The 19,941-nt window shown below is 43.0% G+C and overlaps 1 protein-coding gene across 11 annotated transcripts in view; it reads right to left on the bottom strand.

The window, feature by feature from the left end:
• ntng1a (netrin g1a) overlaps nucleotides 1-19,941 on the bottom strand; it is a 290,272-nt gene that overhangs the window by 100,951 nt on the left and 169,380 nt on the right. For 3 of the 11 annotated variants that reach the window (XM_046292522.1, XM_046292526.1, XM_046292523.1), the window contains exons 5-6: nucleotides 11,942-11,968; nucleotides 606-773 (exon numbers count right to left, since the gene is read on the bottom strand). The exons of 1 other annotated variant lie outside the window; for it this stretch is intronic. In XM_046292522.1, the coding sequence (XP_046148478.1) occupies nucleotides 606-773; nucleotides 11,942-11,968 (195 nt within the window). Of the gene's footprint in view, nucleotides 1-605; nucleotides 774-2,964; nucleotides 3,025-4,704; nucleotides 4,750-11,941; nucleotides 11,969-19,941 lie in introns of all 11 variants that reach the window. 7 more of the 11 variants (XM_046292524.1, XM_046292528.1, XM_046292525.1 and 4 more) reach the window with 4 other exon arrangements.

The following is a 19,941-nucleotide window of genomic DNA, read 5'->3' as shown; positions in this document are numbered from 1 at the left end:
CAGCAATGTTCCAATATCTAGTGGAAAGCCTTCCCAGAAGAATGGAGGCTGCTTTAGCAGCAAAGGTGGGACCAACTCCATATTAATGCCCATGAATTTGGAATGAGATGTTTGATAAGCAGGTGTCCACATACTTTTGGTCATGTAGTGTACATAACCAGCACTTGGAATAAGAGTTTATTTTAAAAGAACGTAAATAAAAACCTCATGACATAGACAGCATCAAAAACATCCTGAGTGTCAAAATCTAATCTGGTAAAATGTATATCAGTTTAGAAAAAGTACAGTATGTCCATAGCAGTGCACATTTAGAAGTAATACTCTTTCATGTAAAACCTTGTGATTGTGATGACTAACAGTTTGTTTAATACATAAGCCCTGCGGAGAAGGAAGCGAGTCATATGGACAGAAGCAAGTGAGGAACGACAGGACCCAGACAGCAACAGGAAAAGAGACAGTGAAAAACATGAGGCAGAAGTTTGGAGGTTTGACGCACTAAGGTGACATGTGAAAGGTGAAGGATGAGGTGAAGGTCACGTGGTGTAAACGGGGGTCAGCTGGTATAAGCAGTGCTGATGATGACAGACAGTGGCGAGGGAACTGACCTATGCACACATTCTCATCTTCCAGTTCCGCAGAAGCATTTCGGAAGTAGCCCTGCTTGCAATCCTGGCAGTGCTGGCCCCTAGTGTTGTGTTTACAGCTCACGCAAATGACAGAGTTTAGCAGCTCGATGTAGCTGCAGCGGTTGGAGTGTCCGAAGCATTCGCAGTCTTGCAAAGAAGGAAGGGTGGAGAGAGACCAAGGGGCCATGTTGATGTGGGGGTTGGGTTGGGTTGTGTTGCGCGGGGGCATGTGCTACGGCGGGGCGGCGGTGGTACTAGTAGCAAGGTAGTGCGAGGAGGCACCATCACATGCGAGGTTAGGATGGATAGATGGGGGTTGAGGTTGAGATTGAGACAATGTTAGGTTAGGAGGAGGTGGAAAGGGCTACAGTATGACAGGTCTGGCATGGACGGATGCAGCCAGTGGTGTGAGACATCAGTTCACTCTGGGGCTATGAGAAAGCACGTTGTTAGAGGGAGAGAGTAAGAGACGTTCGCTTCAAGCACACCACAATGGAAAGGATGAGGAGGATTCCGATTCTGGAATGGCACAAAAACTGGGTTTCATGGGAACGAGGCCACACAGTACAAGACAGGTCAAACGAGATAAGTTGAGTTGGAATGTAATTTTCAACCTGGGCAAGGCATAGGGGTGTAACGCCACACTGTATGAAATTTACATCTCAATTAGTTCAGGCTTCATTTATCCTACTGTGTGTTTAATTTCAGATTAGGTGGAGAAGAGGAGCAGGAACCTTTGTAGCAGTAGTGCAATCCACAGGCCATTGTTATTACGTTCATTTAGAACTGTAATCCTAAACCACAGAGCATGCAACTATGACTTTTAAAGAAAAACATGAAAGGAAATACACCACTGTCCTTTCTACAGAGAACCAAATGGAAGAGGAAGAGTTGCTACATGTCCCAGCAACCACTCCGCCACCTGACACCCCTCCCAGCCAATAAATACCTTGCAACAAAAAAGCACTTTGCATGAGAAGCAGGTGAATGTATGCAGAGATGTGACAAAGGGAGAATGTTTTTGGGTGATGTGTAGTGTGTTGTGTAGTATTAGCTCCCAGATAGAGAGTCAGGCTACGCCCTGTGCCTACTGCTTAGTCACACAACGTCAGGCGGGCATGCCAATCAAAGACGGTCACGTCCCAGTGGAAACTTGTGTGTGACAACTGGCCGGCCCAGATCATCCTTGGAGTTGGGTTCAATCTGTCTTGTGGAGCGACTGCTGACACCAACTTTTACGGTGGGTTAGATGGGTTACTTAAGTCTTTGCAGACAGGCAGCTGGACACACAGCCCTCTCTGAGCTACAGGCAGCTGGACACACAGCCCTCTCTGAGCTACAGGCAGCTGGACACACAGCCCTCTCTGAGCTACAGGCAGCTGGACACACAGCCCTCTCTGAGCTACAGGCAGCTGGACACACAGCCCTCTCTGAGCTACAGGCAGCTGGCAGCTGGACAGGCACAGCCAGCCCTCTCTGAGCTACAGGCAGCTGGACACAGCCCTCTCTGAGCTACAGGCAGCTGTACACACAGTCCTCTCTGAGCTACAGGCAGCTGGACACACAGCCCTCTCTGAGCTACAGGCAGCTGGACACACAGCCCTCTCTGAGCTACAGGCAGCTGGACACACAGTCCTCTCTGAGCTACAGGGGCTTTGGGGAGAGATTGTGGTTATTAAGTTCTGGATTGAGGTCAGGTCTTTCCGTCGGTCACCACAAAAGGCATAGAGCCTTGGAAATGAAAGACTGCGGCCTAGCTAGTTTATTCAACTCTATTCAAGAAAAATAATAATGTTCTGGTCTATTTGCTAACAAGTAGCACAGTTAATTGGAAGTTCTCATAACGTTTATGTTATCTACTCCGAAACCTACACCTAGAAGACCAATACTCTCCCTGACTGAAAAATAGGGTTCATCACGTCGAAAGTAAGGTCTCTGAAACATACTCTCAAATATTTCTGTGAGGCATTACAATGACATGTTGAAGAGCATCCTTATTATGTTGTACTTTGAAGAATTGTATTCAATAGCACTTCGAATGATTGCACTGGATGTAGAGAGACACAGGATCATGCACCCTTTACTGAAAGATAAACTGTATGTGTACCACATATCCATACCGCAAAGCAAACTCCACCCTTTATGGATACAGAGTGCACATTGGTCATAGTTCATGGGGATAGTTGTGGATTAGTACTACATGGTACTACAGGGGTAGGGTTGGGTTAAGTAGCTAAAGTAGCACATACACGGGTCATTCTAGATTCATACAGTGGGGACATGGCTTTGGACAACTGCTGACACAGAGGGGCACTGTATGAATCTGAGAATCTCCTACCTCGCTTGCTGTTTGCAACTTGGACTGAAGGGACAGTTGACAAAGCAACTTGAGGAGCTACTAGACAACAACAAACCAATTCAAAAGAAGAAAAACAAAACAAATAAATAAACAGAAGCATGATATAGTTTGTTGAGACATGAAATAATAGAATGCTCAGAAGGGTTAAAGAAAGGAGAATCATACACATTAATACTTGTTCACTATAGTACAAAAAACGTTTTGAAATGAACATCCAGTGATGTCTGGGATGAATTATTAAATGAACAATGAGAGAGGTGATCCTATATATTTACTGTTATATTCTGAGACAGCTAATATTACAGGAATTAATACCGCCACAATGTCTTCACTATCATTGCACTGTAAGAAGAAGACGTTCTAGAATAACATTCTAGTGCCGGTGGCGTTAAGTGTGGTTGCCCTGACAGTTACGGATGCAGTCTGTTGAATCATGTTGCATGGAATCTGCTCAAGTTTACCATTTGGAAGAGACAAGAGGTAAAATAAGTTATCAGTCATATACTGTCATTAGTATCCAAACCGCGTGAGAGAGAGTCCAACAACACCATGCTATCGTCGTCACAATGTGGAGGAACAGCAGTGTTCTGTTCTGGTATTACATTCTCCTGACGGACCAACACCACACGTCCTCTAGGAAAGCCCAGTGGGATAATTTCCCATAGGTCTGTTCATCGAGGCATTCGGGCGAGGCTCACTGGCGCGGCACACAACAATCCCACTGCCGCCCGCATCTCTTCTCCATCAGATAACAAGCAAACAAACTGCAGGTGAAGTAATGGTCAACCCTGACTGAGCCCCTCTCACACGCTCTCCCATGTTCTCGCCTGAGATGAACCTATGACAGAAACACTATACCTTCTATGTCAGGGATACTCAACTCTGACCCTACGAGTTCTGGAGCCTGCTGGTTTTCTGTTCTACCTGATAATTAATTGCACACACCTGGTGTCCCAGGTCTAAACCAGTCCCTGATTAGAGGGGAACGATACAAAGATGCAGTGAAACTGGCTTCGAGGTCCAGAGTTGAGTTTGAGGGCTCTACATCTTTACATCCGCTTGGCTAGTGCTCTGTATGGAAATACATGGGCAGTTTGTTTGCAAAACGGTCGCCTCAGCCACAGCACATCAGCACAATGGATCAACTTGAGATTGCCTGAAATCAATCTACATAAACCGCTCTGTGAAATCGCCCTGTTTTCTTCCGCCGAGCTCAGATAGGATTCTAGAATCCCTAGAAGCACCACGCCTAATTAAAACGAAGGGGATAATCTAAGGATATTGAAATGGAATGGAAGAGAGAGAGAGAGAGAGAGAGAGAGAGAGAGAGAGAGAGAGAGAGAGAGAGAGAGAGAGAGAGAGAGAGAGAGAGAGAAAGACAGAATGCCTATCGTCATCCTGCTCCTGTGGAGAGAATCCACATCTTGGGGCTCAAGAAGAGGAGGGGAGGAGAGGCGGATATTGTAACAGCATGTTGCAGTTAATGCAAGTGTCTGCCGACTACGCCAGGAATCAAACTTGCCCATTTCAAAGGTGCCTTTTTTTCAAGTTTACAAAATCTAAATCACTAAGGGTTTTGACACAGATTAACAGAAAAAGCTCCCTCCTGGTGGATCTGGTTTCAACTGTCACAGCTAGTACAGTCACTGTTTAACTACTGTATATATGAGGTAGATCTGTGAAGAGATATGTTTAATCTTATATGGAGGTATAGCCTACCTTGGTTTCGGTTAGCAACACCTAGGGATGAGACATTCTGCCGAACTGCATGCAATTGGGAGAAACCATAAATGATTAGGTGCACTGGCTATAGTGGACATCAGATGCACTAACAGTAGAGGTCCTGCTAAGAGTTGACTGGTGGGACATATGTAGACAACTAGACATACATCTTCGGCATGGCTTTACTCAGAACATCTCATAACAACAGAATGACCGTCAAGCCTATACGGGGACAAGCAGTAGTTGCATCCCAACACCAGATGTTGTCCCAGGGACATTGTATGTAATTGTGTAGTTTCATGGCTCACTTGAGTGTGTGCATTGATGGCAATGGTGAATAAACATAACATTAAAAAAAAAAAACAACAACTTGAGATTCTCTCTGATATGTAGTGGGATCATAACTTATGCAAACATGGAGGCTGGCTTAATAATGTACACTCTTAGAAAAAAAGGGTTCTAAAAGGTTCTTTGAGGGGGAATAGGGTTCTGCCAGGAACCATTTTCATCTGAAGAACACTTTTTTTTAAAGATATTGGTTCTTTGTAAGGCAACGAGTTCTACCTAGAACCTTTTTTATCTGATTACCCGTTTTTTTGAAGAAAGGGTTCTTCGATGATTGTTTGGAGGGCCAGAAGGGAACCCTTCTGAATCTGAATAAGCTTTTTTATTGTATTTTGTGGTACTATTAAATAGTGCCTCAGCTTGAGTGTTTATCTCAGTTTAAACTTTAACATCAGGAGTTTGAGCAACCTGATAAGATTTCAAAGATAGGGGTGAGAATATTTGTGCATGTATCTGGTATTCCCATAATAATTTTACATATACTGTATAGTCTCATCAGAAAGTATTCATACCCCTTGACTTATTCCAGATTTTGTTGTGTTATAGTCTGTATTAAAAATGGATGAAATATTCTACACACAATACCCCATAATGACAAAGTGAAAATATGTTTTCGGACATTTTTGCAAATATATTGAAAATAAAATACAGAAATATCTCATTTTCATAAGTATTGACACCCTTAAGTCAATACATGTTAGTAAGTCGCTCTGGATAAGAGCGTCTGCTAAATGACTTAAATGTAAATGTAATCACCTTTGGAGGCGATTACAGCTGTGCGTCTTTCTGGGTAAGCTTTGCACACCTGGATTGTACAATATGTGCACATTATTCTACTTTACAATTCTTCAAGCTCTGTCAAGTTGGTTGTTGATCATTTCTGAACAGCCATTTTCAAGTCTTGCTAGATTTTCAAGACGATTTAAGAAAAAACTGTTACTATGCCACTCAGGAATATTCAATGTCATCTTGGTAAGCAACTCCAGTGTATATTTGGCCTTGTGTTTAGGTTAATGTCCTGTTGAAAGGTGAATGTCTCCCAGTGTCTTTTGGAAAGCAGACTGAACCAAGTTTTCTTCTAGGATTTTGCCTGTGCTTAGCTCTATTCTATATACTAAAAGACTCCCTAGTCGTTGCCAATGACAAGAATACCCATAACATGATGCAGCCCCCACCATGCTTGAAAATATGAAGAGTGGTCCTCAGTGATGAGTTGTTGGACTTGCCCTAAAAATAACACGTTGTATTCAGGACATAAAGTTAATTTCTTTGCCACATTTTTTCAGTTTTACTTTAGTGCCTTGTTGCAAACAGGATGCATATTTTGGAATATTTTTATTCTGTACAGGCTTCTTTCTTTTCACTCTGTCATTTAGGTTAGTATTGTGGAATAACAACAATGTTGTTGATCCATCCTCAGTTTTCTCCTATCACGGCCATTACATTTCTTTTTAATTTAACTAGGAAAGTCAGTTAAGAATAAATTCTTTTTTACAATGATGGCCTACCGGGGAACAGTGGGTTAACTGCCTTGTTCAGGGGCAGATTGATAGATTTTTACCTTGTCAGCTGGGGATTCGATCCAGCAACGTGTTAACCACTAGGCTACCTACCACCCCAAAACTCTGTAACTGTTTTAAAGTCACCGTTGGCCACATGATGAAATCCCTGAGCAGTTTCTTTCCTCTTCAGCAACTGAGTTAGGAAGGATGTCTGTATCTTTGTAGTGACTGTGTGTATTGATACACAATCCAAAGTGTAATTAATAGCTTCACCATGCTCAACGGTATGTTCAATGTCTGTTTAGTGTTTTTACCCATCTACCAATAGGTGCCCTTTTTCTACCTTTATTTAACTAGGCAAGTCAGTTTAGAACAAATTCTTATTTACAATGACGGCCTACCGGGAAACAGTGGGTTAACAGCTTTGTTCAGGGGCAGAACGACAGATTTTTACCTTTCGGTTACTGGCCCAACGCTTTAACCACTAGGCTACCTGCCGCCCCCTTCTTTGCGAGGCTTTGGAAAACCTCCCTGGTCTTTGTGGTTGAATATGGGTTTGACATTCACTGCTCTACCAAGATACTTTATAGATAATCACGTGTGTGGGGTACAGAGATGAGGTAGTCATTCAAAAATCATGTTAAACACTATTATTGCACACAGAGTGAGTCTATATAACTTATTATGTGACTTGTTAAGCACATTTTTACTCCTGAACTTATTTAGGCCATAACAAAAGGGATGAATACTTATTAACACAAGACATTTCAGCGTTTCATATTTAATTAATACTACTAATACTACACTTTCACATTATGGAGTATTGTGTGTAGGCCAGGCTGTAACACAACAAAATGTGGAAAAAGTCAAAGGGTGTGAATACTTTCTGAAGGCCCTGTTATTTTTACCCACACAGCAAATTGGCCAGGTTTACCTAGTGTTGATTATTCAATGTAACATTTCTCGTTTTGATTCAGGAGTTCAATTAAACTAACTATCCAGTGAAAATCTCACTTTTAAAAGTGAATATTCTGTTAACTCATACTCAAATAATGTTTTTGACTCATCCTATACTTATCCTATACTTATTAAGCTTAAACTGAAGATAAAACACTTCAAAAACCCCACCTCAAACGTGTATCTCAAACAGACCGTTTAAAAAATGCTTGCTCTTTCGCCATAGAGGATGAGCTTGCCAATCAGTGGTCTACTGGCATTTATATTTTGAATGACCGGTATACACCCAGACCATTTTGTTGTTGGGGTACGCCCACACCATTCCAACACAGAAAAGCTACCTTTAACATTGTTAATTAACATTTTCTGGAAGGAAAACTATTTAACTCACATTGTAATTAATTATAGGTCATATTTCATAGAAATCTGAAAATACTGGACAGTTACTTTAACACTCAGTGGTGTAAAATAACCCCAGTGCTGGTGTTAATAACCAGAGTTGAGTGTGATTGTGTGTAATTTTTACTGTGTAGAGAAAAAACACTCAAAACCACGCCCATCATTATCACATTTCCCAGCTTGCTCCTTTTGCAGATAGATTTTCAGAATTGTTCATTTCAATATCGGTATTTTTTAATGTACATTGATTGGTTTATTAATATTGTGCTACACAAAGATAAATAAAAACATTCTTAACTAAGTAGTTGGACTTATTGCACCCACTACTGAGGTGGTTGTTCCCGTTTAGATCATTTAGGCAGTCCTATTAATCAATCTTCCCTACAGTGGCAGTCATTCTGAATGCAGGTTGCTGGTGATATCCTCACTCTGTCTGGATTCCAATATCCAATAGGAATTACAAATCACTTTGCAGGCCAGCATAATGTGACTTCCTGACCTGATTTGGCCTGTAAACCAGGAGTTTCCTAACACCACTGTGTTAGGGTATAACTAGGCACTCAAAGAAAGATCTTATGATATATATTGTCATAAAGAGTAAAATTCTTAAGGCTAATAAGGCTGATGGAACTGTTCAGAGATTGTTCTAGGAAGAACCCATCAAAGATAAAGGGGTTATTGGTAGAACCACAGGGGATTTTATGTAGAACCCTACATCAAGGGTTCTAGGTAGAACCCTCTGCAAAGCGTTCTACCTATCACCAAAAAGGGTTCACCTATGGGGACAAACCAAAGAACCCTGTATGGTTCTACTTAGCACCTTTTTGTTCTAAGAGTGTATAGATAGAAAACTAAGTTGTCGCAGACATTTTGTTTAATTCATCAAATTGACTATTCAATCAATATCTAATTACAGTGTATTTCTGGTCGAGGAATAACGATTAATACATAATGTGGTGTGTCAGGGGTTGGAATGACTGATAGTTGTGGTGTACTGTAACCTAATTACATACAATTCTGTATTTCCATGACGGGGGAAATACTGGCGGTGTTTGGTGGTTGTGGTTGGTCGGTTGGTTAGGTGATGGAGTTGTCTTAAGTCAAGCAGAGACAGAAGGAAAGGCTAGTCATGTATTCTAGTATTTTAAGCATCACCAAGTCTCTGTGTCGCAGTATCACTGACTTCAGTGTGATCATGTGATCAATGGCAGGTGATTAGTGTCCGATAGTGTCACAAGCAACTTAACTACTGTGCCATTGGATAGTGAGCATTACCGTGTGTTGTGTCTAATCATTTGTAATACATTCAGTTTTGTTAAAGATATGGGTAATTCATGGGTTTGGGTATGCATGCACTCAGGCACACAGACATACAGTCAGTATATACTGTAGTGTTTGACTGATTGAGTTACTATCCAAACCCTCTCCATGACAGCTCCATAACTGATAAAGTACATAGTATGTCATGTCAGTCCTAAATAAATTGTTCAGCAATACTGGCCAGATTCCAATATTGGCCAGCAAGTTATTTATTGAAAGTATTTAGGGGTTTTGGATTGTTATCAGGAGAATATGTTCTGTTGAGATATTGATCAGTAACTATGATGGGAAGTTCTGTTTCACAGGATAAGGAGAAAAAAACGAACGAATGAAAGAATAGATAGAAAGCACGCACTGCATCATTTTACATGGACCAAGGAATAATGTTTGTGAAATCCAGAAATCAAAGTGACAACACAAATACTTCCCTCGTTGGATAAAAAAAGACAATAAATTGACATGTGGAGTATTTTCTTCTCATTGGCTTCATAATTAGAGTAATTTGATTAGAGAAATTAGAGCATTATGTGGATCCAATACGTATTGCATCTGTTCTTCTACTAGTTATTAGGGTGAGGGAGAATACAGGTAAGCCGTGCTTAATGAGAAGTGACGGATTATATAGTCAATGCTGCTGTCATAATGAAATGAAATCTCGCAGAGCCCAGAATCGTTTCTATTTTAATTTAAACTTTGCTTCAATGGCTGCATTAGGGCAAATCTGGCTGGCTTAATCAACTTGAAATGGAATTGAGGAAAAGTCAATAAAGAATTAAATTACCTTCAAACAACAATATGAAAAAGTGCAGTGTTTTCTGTTTGCTGTCCTCAAGGACATTTAGCTGTGTTCTGGTTGGTTCTTTTGTATTTGAGAGGACATAGCTACATACACACGATTTCAGTTTGGTTTACCCCAACTTCATCCTTGGTGTGTCTACACTACCACAGCTGGGTAGTGTTTCATGTTGTGGTAGTTATGGAGGTGCGTCTGCTGGTGTAAAGAAAGACAGACAGCATCTTGTGAGTGTTTCAATACCTACAGGCCTGGTCTGAATGAACCGTACAGACTTGGCCATCGTCAGTCAGTCAATGAGTGAGTCCTTTCTGTGAGTCCCACAGACAGACAGACAGGCTGTAATACAGACACTCCCCACTAAGAGAGAGAGCAGCCGTTGGTGATGGTCTGACTTAGTGTGGGGTTGGGTTGGGGAGGAGCAAGCGAGGTGGTGACATGTGAGTGGTGCATGTACAGCATATACAGTATATATATATATATATATATATATATATATATATATATATATATATATATATATATATATATATATATATATATATATATATATATATGTATGTATGGAGAACATGCATGCAGCATATGTAAAGAGCATTGGTCATGCACAGGCAGGAGACGACACTGAACACATTCAGCTCTCTAAGATTGGGGGTTTCAGGTAGAGGGAGGGAGGGGGTCCACTTGGTTCTCTGCTAATTTCTGACATCAAATGTTTCAGAATATTCATGACAAACTGGTTATTGTTTGAATCAAATTATCGGTTTACGTTTACGTTAGTTTGACATCAGTTGTGGTTACTGTTGTGGTTTGAAGTTCATCGCCATCGAGCCAACTAGCCAATATGCTGATACCATTGTAAATTCTGATCATGGCTACGTCCCACTACTTATAAACAGATTCCTTACCTTGTCTCTTTCTCTTCATGAATGTCGACACATAAAATGACTGGGTAGGTCTGGCAGCCATATTGCTCTAACCTATATAGTCCTTTAGATATCTGCAGTCATGGAGATACAGCCAGGAATCAAAGAGAGGAAACCATTCAAGATTAATGGGATGCTGTCCATCTTAGCTGATTTGTGTATCTTGCTTTTTTCCCCCATAGAGGGGGCGCTAGCTAGGGACTGCACCTCAGGAGAATTCCACATCAATAAATACGTCGATTGATAGGTGGATTGATGTGGAATGGGCTGGGGCTCTGAATGCACTTTGGCTTGTTCAATACCCGTGTACGTCTGAAATGACACCCCCGATTCCGTACATAGTGCACACACTTTGACCAGGGCCCATAGATCTCGGGTCAAAAGTAGTGCACTGTAGAGGGAATAGGGTGCCATTTCAGACACAGCCTTGGTGTGTGCGTCTCCTGTTATTCTCCCGAGGTGCAGTCCCAGCTGGCTGCTGTGGTAACACCAGACTACGTCTCCAGACGTCTCTCTCTGTGCTCCAGGGGCGACTGGCTGCAGCAGATAATATCCAGCGCTCATATTAAACTGACCTAGCTGACATTATTCCACCACTGAGATCCGGGCACTTTCATAAACTCTATATGCCATTTATGTATAATGCATAGGGGCAAAAACATGTTTTGTATGCATGCACAGGCGTATGGCTGCTATCTAGGCTTATCTTGTTGAAGGTGAATTAGTCCACCTCCACACTGAGCAATTCTAGACAATAAGGCAGAGAGCTATTGCTATTTCCTTTAGGGAGGAAAACAACAGGGAATTCGACTAACCCTGGCATAATGAACATTTCCAAACCAATTATGACTGATGCTTCACTTAATGAATAATGGAGGACCTAAATCAGAAATGAACATTTAAAACCAAGTGGACTTTAGGGAGGGATATGATAAGACATAGCAAACATCAAGCAGTTTCTGTGTTTTCTTTTCTGCTTTGAATTTACTTACTAACTGGACCAATGCTATTGGGGATACCTGCAAGACAAAGACAAAACACAGTTGACATTGAGAGATTAGTCATGTACTTTTCATTCTATTTTAACAAACTGTAAATTGCAGTTTAGGACATTGTTTGTATTCATTTAAAAACATAGAATGTAATCTTGTAAACAGCAGATAAATATGAGGAAATATTACCCCCACGCACGCACATACACTCACACAAGATAGCACGGAGACACACCAGACTAAATAAAAAACCAAAACTCCTGATTTTGGACAAACTTTATCCCAACAGTGTCTTGCTCTGTCGTTGAGCGTAGACATTAGTTGTATCATTATCCCAGTCTGTCGATACAACAGACCGACTGTCTGATGTGCCAGCTCCCTCTCTGAACAGATAACACAGTCAGACAGACACATCCCCATGGCGACCAGATCTTTCACACAGCAGACTATTTGCCCTGCATAGATCTCAGAGTCTCACTGAGCTTTATAGACCAGCACGGTCCCAGGCTGACGAATGTGACTGACTGAATCTTAAAAGTCCTCATAAATCCCACAGTAGTAGAGAATCAATTGGTGGTGGATATTTGGATCATGTAGATGTGATTCTTGTTATGATGAGGTACGCTGGGCTGTTGGTAACACGTAGATTTTGCGTTTCTCTAATTTGTCCGTTTGCACTATACTTCTCTCTGAGCGCATCCCCCTATGAGGGCATTTGTCTGTCTGTCAGTGTCTGTCGGTCGCGTAAACAAACAACGACAAACAAGCCGTAACAACAGGAAGCGGAGCCACGCTGCGCTCTGCAAATGGAGGAAATAAATAAATAAAGCCATAGATAAATAAATAAACAAGGTCTGTCTGGGTTCTCTCTCTCTCTCCCTGTGTCTCCATCGCACATCTTCCCCCAAACACAGAGGAGATATGGAGACATCTGTGATCTGTTGTCTTTTGTTTCTCCTACATCAAATGGAGGCCTCTCAGTCGTTCAGTCAACAGCGCTTGGTGTGCCTGGAGGATTACCTCATCATTCTCCTTCTGTCTACAAAGGGGGTCTGCATAACATAATGTGTATGTGTATGTGTCTGCTAGTGTGTGGATGTGTTTTTGTGTGTCTGCATGTCCACACACGTGTGTGTGTGTTTGTGTGCAAGCAAGCAAGCTCTGGCCAGCCATAAGCCATCGATCCACCTCACATCATCTAATCTCTCTCTCTCTGATCCCGGCTCGACAGGCATAGTTAGGAGCCAAATGTATGACTTATTGGCGAGGTGTGTGGGGAGTGGGGAGGCAGGAGGCAGACAGGTAGATGAACACAGAATTGTAGTAGACTCTGGAAGCAGACTACCTGAGAGGGAAAGGACGCCAACCAGAGAAGGGCACAGCGAATGCACACACTCGCACACACACTCGCACGCACACTCGCACACACGCATTATGCAATCCCATTCAGTGAATCACAGCTGAAAAGAAAGAATGCTGGCTTCTGATACATTCTGATACTTATTTCATAGAGAATAAATAGAGGTTTCAAAGCCCAGTGTTAGCTCTAAATGTATAGCCTATACAACAAGTATTGAAAGAAATGCAATATTCAAACTGTACAGTATATCTGTTATTTCTATTGCATATAGGAATAACTGAACCTAGGTGAATTGGGGAAGTAGGTATTAAAGAGTTTTGTCATGTTATGTTGCTAGTAGATGATAAAAACACAGATAGCCAGCTATCTAAGTGCACCGGGCCCATGCAAAAGAAACTGCCCCACTCACACGGCTCTAGCACGGAGTTTGGGGATGGAATAAGCTAGCAAGCAAGCTACAACTGGATTTGGGATGATGTGGGTCTTCACCGTCTTTTGTGGACAGAGGCTTCCTGCTCATGTAGTGCTCCTATTTACATGTACAGTTGAAGTCGGAAGTTTACATTCACTTTGGAGTCTTTAAAACTCGTTTTTCAACCATTCCACAAATTTCTTGTTAACAAACTATAGTTTTGGCAAGTCGGTTAGGACATATACTTTGTGCATGACACAAGTAATTTTTCCAACAATTGTTCACAGACAGATTATTTCACTTATAATTCACTGTATCACAATTCCAGTGGGTCAAAAGTTTACATACACTAAGTACACTGTGCCTTTAAACAGCTTGGAAAATTCCAGAAATGATGTCATGGCTTTAGAAGCTTCTGATAGGCTAATTGACATCATTTGAGTCAATTGGAGGTGTACCTGTGGATGTATTTCAAGGCCTATCTTCAAACTCAGTGCCTCTGCTTGACATCATGGGAAAATCAAAAGACCCACTGGGAATGTGATGAAAGAAATAAAAGATGAAAGATATAATTATCTCTCACTATTATTATGACATTTCACATTCTTAAAATAAAGTGGTGATCATAACTGACATAAAACAGGGAATGCTTACTCGGATTAAATGTCAGGAATTGTGAAAAACTGACTTTAAATGTATTTGGCTAAGGTGTATGTATACTTCCGACTTCAACTGTATGTCACTTATCCGAACACTTTTCAGACTTGATAAAATTTAAATTTCTCGCAAAATACACATTTTATATGTCGTATTTGGACTTTAGTTGAAAGGATGAAACTAATCAGAATGTTTAACAGCAACCTCATTCTGCAATCTTCCCTTTAATTACTCTAAATAAATATTAGAAAATGATTTAGAGCTGAGGGGATATGCATAAGCCCTAATCATTTATAGTTCTTTAGAGTAAGTGTTTTACCCTATTGGAACATTTTCAGTTTATTTTATTTTAATTGTTTTATTGCAACCATCAATCCCAAAATACAGGTAGAGAATAGATTACATTATTTCGAAGTAAATCTATTCAGAGTAGACTTTAAACTGCATTGCATTGAAATGTAGCACTTTGTCCATCAGGCTACTTAACTCTAAAACATCCATTTGATGAATTAACGGTTGTCAATACAAGAAACACATTCAATCCTTCACTTCACACAATTTAGGGTATTCCAACAACAACCTTTTCTTCGCCAGGTCAAGGCCAGAGCAGCATTGCCTGACAATGTAATTATTATACCTATGAACAACTAGCAGGCAGGAAAGCAGATGTTGGAGATTGTATGTCGCTTCATTACATTAACTTTCAATTACCATCATTTTCAATCCCATTCACCTGCCCATAATCCCAATTACTAGTCATAACAGAATCTATGTGTGTGTGTGTGTGTGTGTGTGTGTATGTGTGTGTGTGTGTGTGTGTGCGTGGGTGTGTGCGTGTGTGTGTGTGTGTGTGTGTGTGTGTGTGTGTGTGTGTGTGTGTGTGTGTGTGTGTGTGTGTGTGTGTGTGTGTGTGTGTGTGTGTGTGTGTGTGTGTGTGTGTGTGTGTGTGTGTGACTGTGTGTGTGTGTAGGTGTGTGTGTCTGCATCTCTCCATTATGCTCCATAACATAATCTAATTGTGCACAGGAAGAGCATTAGTGTGCTTATGTTTATGGAGCGCTCCATAGATTTCTATGATCTCCACTTCTCAGTCACTTCTCAGTCTCTCAGAGGTCACCTCTCAGTCACTTCTCAGTCTTTCAGAGGTCACTTCTCAGTCTCTCAGAGGTCACCTATCAGTCTCTCAGAGGTTACTTCTCAGTCTCTCAGTGGTCACTCTCAGTCTCTTCTCAGTCTCTTCTCAATCTCTCAGAGGTCACTTCTCAGTCACTTCTCAGTCTCTCAGTGGTCACTTCTCAGTCTCCCAGAGGTCACTTTTCAGTCACTTCTCAGTCTCTCAGTGGTCACTTCTCAGTCTCCCAGAGGTCACTTTTCAGTCACTTCTCAGTCTCTCAGTGGTCACTACTCAGTCGCTTCTCAGTCTCTCAGAGGTCAATTCTCAGTCTCTCAGAGGTCACTTCTCAGTCTCTCAGAGGTAACTTCTCAGTCTCTTCTCAATCTCTCAGAGGTCACTTCTTTGTCACTTCTCAGTCTCTCAGTGGTCATTTCTCAGTCTCCCAGAGGTCACTTCTCAGTCACTTCTCAGTCTCTCAGTGGTCACTTCTCAGTCGCTTCTCAGTCTCTCAGAGGTCACTTCTCAGTCTCTTCTCAATCTCTCAGAGGTCACTTCTTAGTCACTTCTCAGTCTCTCAGTGGTCATTTCTCAGTCTCCCTGAGGTCACTTCTCAGTCTCTCAGAGGTCACTTCTCAGTCTCTCAGAGGTCACTTCTCAGTCTCTCAGAGGTCACTTCTCAGTCTCTCAGAGGTCACTTCTCAGTCTCTCAGTGGTCACTTCTCAGTCTCCCAGAGGTCACTTTTCAGTCACTGCTCAGTCTCTCAGTGGTCACTTCTCAGTCTCTCAGAGATCACTTCTCAGTCTCTCAGAGGTCACTTCTCAGACTCTCAGAGGTCACTTCTCAGTCTCTCAGAGATCACTTCTCAGTCTCTCAGAGGTCACTTCTCAGACTCTCAGAGGTCACTTCTCAGTCTCTCAGAGGTCACTTCTCAGTCTCCCAGAGGTCACTTCTCAGTCTCCCAGAGGTCACTTCTCAGTCTCTTCTCAGTCCCTACGAGGTCACTTCTCAGTCTCTCAGAGGTGACTTTTCAGTCTCTCAGAGGTCACTTCTCAGTCTCTCAGAGGTCACTTCTCAGTCTCTCAGAGGTCACTTCTCAGTCCCTACGAGGTCACTTCTCAGTCTCTCAGAGGTCACTTCTCAGTCTCCCAGAGGTCACTTCTCAGTCTCTTCTCAGTCCCTACGAGGTCACTTCTCAGTCTCTCAGTGGTCATTTCTCAGTCTCCCAGAGGTCACTTCTCAGACTCTCAGAGGTTACTTCTCAGACTCTCAGAGGTCACTTCTCAGTCTCTCAGAGGTCACTTCTCAGTCCCTACGAGGTCACTTCTCAGTCTCCCAGAGGTCACTTCTCAGTCTCTTCTCAGTCCCTATGAGGTCACTTCTCAGTCTCTCAGAGGTGACTTTTCAGTCTCTCAGAGGTCACTTCTCAGTCTCTCAGAGGTCACTTCTCAGTCTCTCAGTGGTCACTTCTCAGTCTCTCAGAGGTCATTTCTTAGTCACTTCTCAGTCTCTCAGTGGTCATTTCTCAGTCTCCCAGAGGTCACTTCTCAGACTCTCAGAGGTCACTTCTCAGTCTCTCAGAGGTCACTTCTCAGTCTCACAGAGGTCACTTCTCAGTCCCTACGAGGTCACTTCTCAGAATCTCAGAGGTGACTTTTCAGTCTCTCAGAGGCCACTTCTCAGTCTCTCAGAGGTCACTTTGCAGTCGCTTCTCAGTCTCTCAGAGGTCATTTCTCATTCTCTCAGAGGTCACTTCTCAGTCGCTTCTCAGTCTCTCAGAGGTCACTTCTCAGTCTCTCAGAGGTCCCTTCTCAGTCTCTCAGACATCACTTCTCAGTCTCTTCTCAGTCTCTCAGAGGTCACTTCTCAGTCTCTTCTCAGTCTCTCAGAGGTCACTTCTCAGTCTCTCAGAGGTCACTTCTCAGTCACTTCTCAGTCTCTCAGTGGTCACTTCTCAGTCTCCCAGAGTTCACTTCTCAGTCACTTCTCAGTCTCTCAGAGGTCACTTCTCAGTCGCTTCTCTGTCTCTCAGTGGTCACTTCTCAGTCCCTTCTTAGTCTCTCAGAGCTCACTTCTCAGTCACTTCTCAGTCTCTCAGTGGTCATTTCTCAGTCTCCCAGAGGTCACTTCTCAGTCACTTCTCAGTCTCTCAGTGGTCACTTCTCAGTCGCTTCTCAGTCTCTCAGAGGTCACTTCTCAGTCTCTTCTCAATCTCTCAGAGGTCACTTCTTAGTCACTTCTCAGTCTCTCAGTGGTCATTTCTCAGTCTCCCTGAGGTCACTTCTCAGTCTCTCAGAGGTCACTTCTCAGTCTCTCAGAGGTCACTTCTCAGACTCTCAGAGGTCACTTCTCAGTCCCTCAGAGGTCACTTCTCAGTCTCACAGAGGTCACTTCTCAGTCCCTACGAGGTCACTTCTCAGAATCTCAGAGGTGACTTTTCAGTCTCTCAGAGGCCACTTCTCAGTCTCTCAGAGGTCACTTTGCAGTCGCTTCTCAGTCTCTCAGAGGTCATTTCTCATTCTCTCAGAGGTCACTTCTCAGTCGCTTCTCAGTCTCTCAGAGGTCACTTCTCAGTCTCTCAGAGGTCCCTTCTCAGTCTCTCAGACATCACTTCTCAGTCTCTTCTCAGTCTCTCAGAGGTCACTTCTCAGTCTCTTCTCAGTCTCTCAGAGGTCACTTCTCAGTCTCTCAGAGGTCACTTCTCAGTCTCTCAGTGGTCACTTCTCAGTCTCCCAGAGTTCACTTCTCAGTCACTTCTCAGTCTCTCAGAGGTCACTTCTCAGTCGCTTCTCTGTCTCTCAGTGGTCACTTCTCAGTCCCTTCTTAGTCTCTCAGAGCTCACTTCTCAGTCACTTCTCAGTCTCTCAGTGGTCATTTCTCAGTCTCCCAGAGGTCACTTCTCAGTCACTTCTCAGTCTCTCAGTGGTCACTTCTCAGTCGCTTCTCAGTCTCTCAGAGGTCACTTCTCAGTCTCTTCTCAATCTCTCAGAGGTCACTTCTTAGTCACTTCTCAGTCTCTCAGTGGTCATTTCTCAGTCTCCCTGAGGTCACTTCTCAGTCTCTCAGAGGTCACTTCTCAGTCTCTCAGAGGTCACTTCTCAGTCTCTCAGAGGTCACTTCTCAGTCTCTCAGAGGTCACTTCTCAGTCTCTCAGAGGTCACTTCTCAGTCTCTCAGAGGTCACTTCTCAGTCTCTCAGAGGTCACTTCTCAGTCTCTCAGTGGTCACTTCTCAGTCTCCCAGAGGTCACTTTTCAGTCACTTCTCAGTCTCTCAGTGGTCACTTCTCAGTCTCTCAGAGATCACTTCTCAGTCTCTCAGAGGTCACTTCTCAGTCTCCCAGAGGTCACTTCTCAGTCTCCCAGAGGTCACTTCTCAGTCTCTTCTCAGTCCCTACGAGGTCACTTCTCAGTCTCTCAGAGGTGACTTTTCAGTCTCTCAGAGGTCACTTCTCAGTCTCTCAGAGGTCACTTCTCATTCTCTCAGTGGTCACTTCTCAGTCTCTCAGAGGTCACTTCTTAGTCACTTCTCAGTCTCTCAGTGGTCATTTCTCAGTCTCCCAGAGGTCACTTCTCAGACTCTCAGAGGTCACTTCTCAGTCTCTCAGAGGTCACTTCTCAGTCTCCCAGAGGTCACTTCTCAGTCTCCCAGAGGTCACTTCTCAGTCCCTACGGGGTCATTTCTCAGTCTCCCAGAGGTCACTTCTCAGTCTCTTCTCAGTCCCTATGAGGTCACTTCTCAGTCTCTCAGAGGTGACTTTTCAGTCTCTCAGAGGTCACTTCTCAGTCTCTCAGAGGTCACTTCTCAGTCTCTCAGTGGTCACTTCTCAGTCTCCCAGAGTTCACTTCTTAGTCACTTCTCAGTCTCTCAGAGGTCACTTCTCAGTCGCTTCTCTGTCTCTCAGTGGTCACTTCTCAGTCCCTTCTTAGTCTCTCAGAGCTCACTTCTCAGTCACTTCTCAGTCTCTCAGTGGGTCTCCCAGAGGTTTCTCAGTCAGTCTCTCAGTGGTCACAGTCTCTCAGTCACTTCTCAGTCTTCTCAATCTCTGGTCACTTCTCAGTCACTTCTCAGTCTCTCAGTGGTCATTTCTCAGTCTCCCTGAGGTCACTTCTCCATCCCTTCTTAGTCTCTCAGAGATCACTTCTCAGTTTCTCAGAGGTCTCTTCTCAGTCTCTCAGAGGTCACTTCTCAGTCCCTTCTTAATATCTCAGAGGTCACTTCTCAGTCGCTTCTCTGTCTCTCAGTGGTCACTTCTCAGTCACTTCTCAGTTTCTCAGAGGTCTCTTCTTAGTCTCTCAGAGGTCTCTTCTCAGTCTCTCAGAGGTCACTTCTCAGTCTCTCAGTGGTCACTTCTCAGTCTCTCAGATGACCCTTCTCAGTCTCTTCTCAATTTCTCAGAGGTCACTTCGTAGTCGCTTCTCAGTCTCTCAGAGGTCACTTCTCAGTCTCTCAGAGGTCTAT

The sequence above is a fragment of the Oncorhynchus gorbuscha genome, linkage group LG12 (assembly GCF_021184085.1).
Source record: "Oncorhynchus gorbuscha isolate QuinsamMale2020 ecotype Even-year linkage group LG12, OgorEven_v1.0, whole genome shotgun sequence".
NCBI lineage: Eukaryota > Metazoa > Chordata > Actinopteri > Salmoniformes > Salmonidae > Oncorhynchus > Oncorhynchus gorbuscha.
This window is presented reverse-complemented; position numbering and strand designations above follow the sequence as displayed.